We start from the raw sequence: 7,625 nt of genomic DNA on the forward strand, positions 1-7,625 counted from the left end.
GACTCCATCCACTAGCTAGCAGCCTGCCATGATGCCTACATGAAATTTAACATTAGAAGGTAGTTGAATATTAGTAATTAATGCATTTTAAACTAAGATAAATTTGGATATAACCCTTTTCAGATAATTAAAAAAAGAAAAAAAAAATTCTACCTTATTTTTCCAATAATTTGACCAAATCAACCTCCACTACCAGAGAAGCCTTCATTGGGAGAAGTTTCCCTGAATACCAGTATACCCTAGAAAAAGCTGTCTGCTTTATTATCTAATTACATTTACTTCAACTATATATATATATATATATATCAAATATTTTAATATATGTGCTGATTTTTTTTATTTTTTATCCTCAAGGTCAAAATTGTAGGATTCTTTATACCAATATATTTCATCATATTGTACCCTTGGCCTTAAATTAGTAATTATGATATTGATTATCATTTTGAATATTTTCATCCACATAAGAACATATGGGATTGAAGTTCACTGGATTAACCTGAGCATCATTTGACGTTGGTGCAGATACAAACAACAAAGATGAAGATGTTATTTTAATCAATATTTAAGCATTTTTTTTTTTTTTGAGGTCTTAATATAATTGAAAGTAAAATTAAAACAAATAATAGGATTCTTCTAATCATTACAAAAAAATGTATCTATGACCAGCATAAAAACTTACTAAAAATTGTAATTAATTTACTTCGCTTTTCAAAAAAAATCTTGCTATGAAATTCATTTGGAAATTTCAATTCCCATATTTGGCAAGATTTTAAATTAGTTACATATTCATGCTTATTAAATTTTAAATTAATTTCACTTCATTTTATTTTCCTATATTTGTAGTCAAACGGAAATTGAAGGAGAAATTTGGTTGTAACCAATGTTGGTTGCCATAACCTGGTAATCTCTATCTTTTGTTCTCTACATTGTACATTTACTTTCCCATGGCTGAAATGGAAAAGCAAACTCACAATCTTACCCTCTATTTTGAAGAATCAAATATACACTCTGGAGAGTGAACAAAAGAACTTACCATTTGTGACCACCATTTGTTACAAACACTACAATAAGTCCCTTTCCAGAATCACATTGATTATCAAATATGAGAAAATAGGGGACAGCTGATATAAACAAAAGGGAGAGGGTTAGGAATGCTGTCAGTTTTTTTGGTAAGTTAGGGGTATGCATCAATCACAAGACTAGAAACAACAGAGATCTTTTTCCAAAAAGGAAAAAGAGAGGATGACATATGTTGAGCACCCTGGAAGTGTGCCCAATCTTTTCCCTAAATAAAAATACAAGGGAATGTTAGATGTAAGATCAAGTAATGGTTTTCCCCTAGAATTCGCATTTCCATAAGTAACCCATGAATGCCTTCTTTAGGATTATTGAGGAAAAAGAATCAAGGGGATACTTGGTCCATGAGTTTCAAAGTGTGAAACTTGATCAGGCAAAAGGTTTTGACTAATGTTTTTATAATGTCGACTACCGACCTAACACACTCTCCTCAATGTATTTAGGTTTAGGATCAACAACATAAAACATTGGCGGAAGAAAAACAGCCAATGAATATTTTAATCAAGGGTTTTCTTTTCCGTCACGATGCCGAATGAAGTATTATACTTTGAAATTGAACAAATTGCTCACTTTTATTTTTTTTTTTCCCATCTGAATGTGGAATGAAGAGCTATCCCTGAAATGCTTGCTCTAGAGGATATAAACTTAGGATCAATATGATCAACAAGACTCAAGACACTACATGGAGCCTTGGGCACCATAACCTGGTTTATTCTGTTTAATGAATTGAGGTACTTATAGTTGTTTCACTTCCTAGCCATTTTCTATGGTCTAAGATCCAAACCCTAGCCAGTTGTTATAAGGTTTCGATAAGACATGTTTAGTACGTATACCTCTTTCAGAGACAAGATGGGCCGTGGGCCTAACAAGTGGATGCAACACATTATGAATGTCCCACGTGGTCGATCACCTTCACCACCACTCTTCCCTCATCGGAGATGGCCTTTGTCTTGCCGATGTCGGCTGTCACTCTCTCCTTTACTCTCCGTGTCCTTCCAAACCTTCATTCCTCTCGCTTCAATAGGTGCCCAAGTATTGGCCCCCCTCAACACCCCCCCTCCCTTCCTCTCCCTATTGGGTCTTTCTTCTTATTGGGCCTTTATTTATTCTTGCAAGCCTTAAACATTTCCCCACCTAAAGCCCAATTAGAGTTTATGATGTGGGACCCACTTGTCAATTCATCAATAGATGCTGATCTAATGGCTCAGGCTTCTTGATATATTGGGCTGCGGCCCAAAATCTATACCAACATGATAAGCAAGAGAGAAATAATGAGATAGAAACTTGGCAACCTATACGTACGTGGCAGTATTTCTATATGACCTTATAATCACGTAAAATTACTATAACAGAACAAATCTAACCAGTCTCTCATCTATATAAGATGGTGATCAGATGGAGAGGCCAGAGACAAAAAGATCAACCCACGATAAGCTTCTTTTTTATTCTCAAAGGTTTCCTAAACAGATATGATGGGATCTTTGTTGCCATGCAAACGTGCTCTTCTTGTGGTTCTTTTCTTGTCCTTCATCTTCTCCATCACTGTTGAAGGTATATTGATCTTATATATTTTAAAATGAAAAGGAGAAGTTGATCATATGAACCCTACTTATAAATTTGATTATATTGGTTTTTTCTTGTTGCAGCTAGAAGTTTAAGGACAGTTAGTAATGAAGCCAAAGCTGATATTTATCCAGGAGTGGGTGAAGAGAAGAGTCACAGAGATCTGTTTGTGCCTAAAGAGAAGTACCCAGATGGAGGAGACCTAGTGACCATGGATTATACCCCAGCTCGGAGAAAGCCACCGATTCATAACTAATTTTCAAGCTTAGTATCAAGATGTTAAGGCTACTATACTGTTTCATTTTCAGGATAATAATTGAGTTAGTTTTATAAGAGAAGAGATTAAGAACAACCATGGAATAATCAAAGAAAAGGGTTATAGGTGTGAGTGATTAATAACATATAATTACCTAATTAGGCTAAATTTAATAGGTAATTATCTTAGAAGTGTCTGTCGTCCAGTTTGGCTAGCTGTAAAGTACTGCTCATATCTGCTGCTTTGTAAAATATAATGTTGAAAACCAGTTAATATTATGAAAACTTGGGTTGGTTAGCTCTTCCTTCAGTGTGAGCTCTCCCCCTCAACCCCCCCCCCCCCAAAAAAAAAATCTCTCTTCTCTCCCCCTGGGGTGTTCTTGTATTCTTTGTGCTTCATTGAATATATTTGCTATTCACCCAAAAAATATTGTGATACACAACATCAGCTTCATCTTCATATGTGTTTAGATTTTTTTTATTTAATTTTGGAGGGGGGAGGGGGAAAAATTATGAATTTATATTTGAATTTGTCCATTGAAGGGAAAGGGAGACACGAATGAGAAAGGGAGAAGTTTTCCTTCATGACACGATAAACATCACCACACAATCGAAGGGATGAAACCCCTGCAAACCCTACCCTCTGGTGGCTGAAATGGGCTACGGTGAATGGATTTCCATTCACCATGACCTTACAGAAACTCGGTACAATGAGAAAAGCACTTCAGTATTATTGAGAGTTTTACTAGAAAACATATATACATAGTCTTTTCTAAAATAACAACAAGCTAGCTAAACATCCAATGCTTGTTGAATTAAAGCATTTGGAGTCTTGTGATAACAAGAGAATCCGCCTAAAATGACATGAAAGAATAGAGCTTGAGTATGACTTGACCAAGTTGTATAGCAATCTCACATCAATTCCATCACATTTCTAATTCAACAATAACAGTTTTAGTATTAATTACTTGTCTTTGGAATACTTAAATTCTACTCAATAAGCCTTATCCCAACTACTTGGAAGAAAACTAGAAAATTATATCAACAAATTCTAGCCGATTAGATGTCTCCCCAATCACTTGAGTCACAATTGAATTAATGATAGATGTTTTACAGCAAGCCAGCCATATCTGATCTAAATAATCAGTTCCATCACTGGTGAAGCACCTCATATATACCTCTAATTGGATTAAATAAGAGATTGAGTACTCAAATTCTAATGAAGTCAAGACATCTTGTGCCTATGTATTATGAAATTTTCCTATTAAGAGCTTGTCTAAGAGCTCATCATCACCTCTGCTATTGTAAAGCTGAAAGAAAAATTAATTAATGTACCTAATGGCTTATCTTTTAGACCATAAACTTCTATATTCAGATTAATTAGATTACAAGAAACATTCAGAACAAGGTCAAAGAACATGCAATATATGGTAGATTGATTCCCCTGATGGTTGTTAATGAGTGTTTGTTAGTCTATTACTTTTGAAGGATATGAAGAGAAAAATGTCATTGGCATTTCACTCAATGTTTTGAATATTAAGACTGTGTTTGGTATGCATACTTGGAATAGATTCTAGATCTAGAATACATTATGAAGTGAGAAAAAGTAGAAGAATCAGGTTTCAAAATGCGTGGTAAACCCAAAATCTATTCTGAGAATGCATAAGTCTCCATTGTGTTGTAATTAAATGTTATATAAAAACGTAGCTATTATCTTAAATGTAGATATACATATGAATTTTGCAACAAATAAATTTAAAAACAAAAACAAAAAACAAAAAACAAAAATCCATGATTTTATGGAAAATGACAAATTTTTAGAATTATTTATGCCAGCCCATCTTGTATATATCCTAATATTCAACTAATTATATGATTAAATGATAAGATGCAGATAGCATTATTCTCCAACAAATTTCTTGAAAGTATTTTCAATATTCTCCATTGAAGCAAGAAGAGAATACATTTCATTTATTGGATGGAGATAAGGAAGTTTAATTGAGGGGAGAAACCATGAGTTTATATTTTGATGATCATGATCACCTTAACGAAGATCACATTTAGAATAATTAATGAACCCAAGATTTCCTTTGCATACCTTGCCTTTTCATCTAAACCAGTATAGCAAAGTGAGGGAATGAAAGAGCTCATAAAATGCTCATATCAAGCTTATTTATTTATTTATTTATTTATTATTACTATTTCTTTTTAGGGATGAAAAACTAATATATACAACAAAACGCAAGAAATAAAAAGGTCCCTTACAAGAGAAGCCAGGAAAGAAATATACAACCAAGAACAAATGACCCTTATCTAGGGGAAGCAACAGGATCCAAGAGCTGAGGTAAGCTCCAAGAAGAGATCACAAACAATTTTTTTTTTTTTGGGGGGGTGGGGGGTGAGGGTGTGTGTGTCTATACATGAGTCTTGGTAGTAGGCTCACCCCTTCAAATGAGATCGATTCCTAAATTTGATTGATAGTTCTAAATTGCTTAATCCAATTTCTAAGGTTCCACTCCATTAAAATGTGGTAAATGGTATCTCTTAATACAGTCTTGCCAATTGAATCTAAAATGGATTTCTGTCTGAAATATTTCCCAATCCACCTCCACTCAACCTCAAGGTTCCCAATCTTCTGATTGCTAGACTAAAATTTACACAAATTAAATGGATTAATGCAACCTTTTCCTACAAGGAATTCCTAACATCATGGTCTAGGTTAAAGTTTAAAAAATCTATAGGAATTAGATCCAACGGAGGACGATAGTTTCGTAACAGTCAGCATGCTGTCTTTCTCTACATAAAAAATTAACAGTTCAGGTAGTGACTCGAGGGTTTAGAGGGTAGGTGTTGAGGCCATCGTGGAAAATTTAATGAAGGGGCTGCGAAATTACCATAGTTCCCAACAACTATCTCCTTTCTTGAAGGGAAATAATAACCCTACAAATTCCATACCTTGAGTCTCACGTTCAGTTACATTTATTTGACGGGTTAGCCCGGCTTTTCCTTCTTACTTTAGGACTTTCTAGTACTTATATATTTTCAACTTGATAAAAATCAAATCATTAATTGTCAGTGTTGTGAAAATCATTCTCTGTCCTTTCGTATTTTAGAAACTAGCTTCAATTTTGGAAATCCTTCTCTCTCTAGATTTTTGGAAACTAGATCTAAACATGGTTGAATCAAGCCGTGTATTTCAAGCAAGGCCAGAATGTGGCTGAAACAAGCCATGTATTTCTAAAAAAAAAGGGAGAAAAGCAGAGATCAGGTAAAAATCTTCTGGTTCTTCATAAGTGTTATTCATTTGATCCTCTTCGCCCAAATCGAGTTCTTCTTCTGGTTCTTCAAAATTGCTCTCATTTTAATCATCTTCACCCAAAGTGAGTTCATCTTTCTGGTTTAGTTATTCTTTCTGAACACATCAATGGAGCCACTAATACGCAATGTCTGGCATTCAAATTTTGAGGGAGAGATGTTTTCCATGGAAAGCATCATACACAACAATAATCTGATTTCATTTGACACTGAATTTCCTAGATTTCTGCCCAACACACTGAGAAATGCATCGAAAACGGATAGATACGAAGATATTAAGTTCAATGTCGATAGCTTGAAACCAATACAGTTTGGTCTCATGTTCACTGATCCCTACGGTAATCTCCCACACTCTGGTGGTGTTTGGAAATTTAATTTTGATGATTTTGATCCCGCCATCAACCTTCACATGACTGCATCTGTTGAGTTATTACTTCGGAATGGTATTGATTTGGAAAAGAACAAGAGAGGAGTTGATATTAAATCATTTTCAGCTCAGTTCAGAAACATCATAAGGTATGAAGGACATAGGATTCAATGGCTCACATTTCATGGGGTTTATGATATTACTTATTTCATCAAGGTCTTGAATGCAAATAAACTGATGTCGGGAACTCTTCAAGAGTTCATGACTATGGTTGGATCCATCTTTCCTTGGCTTTATGACTTGAAATTTATAGCCAAGTTCTGTCATGGGTTGTTAGGTGGAGCGTTGGGTTTGAAACGTCTAGCTAAGATACTCAAAGTGAAGCGGGTTGGGGAGACTCATCAAATGGGTTTTGATAGGTTGATCATGAGCAATGTATTTTCAAAGATGAAAAAAGTTTATTATGAAGGTTATCTCTATAGTATTAGCTTTAGAAAGAAAAGGTGGCTTGTGCCACCACGACCCCACTTCATCACTATAGTTTCAAATGGATATTACCATGGACGACCTTCCTTTGGGACAATCAGTAGTCCACTTAGGTGGTCTCATTGTCATGCATTAGTTCCTACTGTTCATGTTCTACATTGTCAATGGAGTATGCACCATGCAAATGTAATCTAAGAATATTACCATTCTAATATTAATTTAATTAAGGAAGAAACTGGGAAATTTTTTTTCCATTTACTACTTTTAAATTGTTTTCCTACTAGCTTCTTTAGAACTTTCCTAATATTATTGGATTTTATAATTAGTTTTCTTTTAAAATTCAGAATTGGAATGGCCAAATCTATCAATATAGATTGAAATCGATCATGATTGATTCCGATCTAATGGTCATAGAACTATCAATTTTATCGTTTTTAGCATTGGATTTCTAAGTTTAGATTTGAAGGACCAATTCTGAGATTTTAGGGTTCAATTCTGGCCAATTCGGCTCCAAATGATAGATAAGCAAGGATCAATTTGATCACCAAGGAGTCAAAACCAA

General features: G+C 34.5%; 1 protein-coding gene across 1 annotated transcript; it reads left to right on the forward strand.

Moving 5' to 3' along the window:
• The first annotated feature begins 6,319 nt into the window (after positions 1-6,319).
• LOC122077982 (probable CCR4-associated factor 1 homolog 7) lies at positions 6,320-7,258 on the forward strand. The gene has a single exon (XM_042643864.1). It carries the CDS (start codon positions 6,320-6,322, stop codon positions 7,256-7,258), a length of 939 nt encoding a protein of 312 aa, XP_042499798.1.
• Positions 7,259-7,625: the final 367 nt, after the last annotated feature.

This window comes from Macadamia integrifolia, chromosome 5 (assembly GCF_013358625.1).
Source record: "Macadamia integrifolia cultivar HAES 741 chromosome 5, SCU_Mint_v3, whole genome shotgun sequence".
NCBI classification, from domain to species: domain Eukaryota; kingdom Viridiplantae; phylum Streptophyta; class Magnoliopsida; order Proteales; family Proteaceae; genus Macadamia; species Macadamia integrifolia.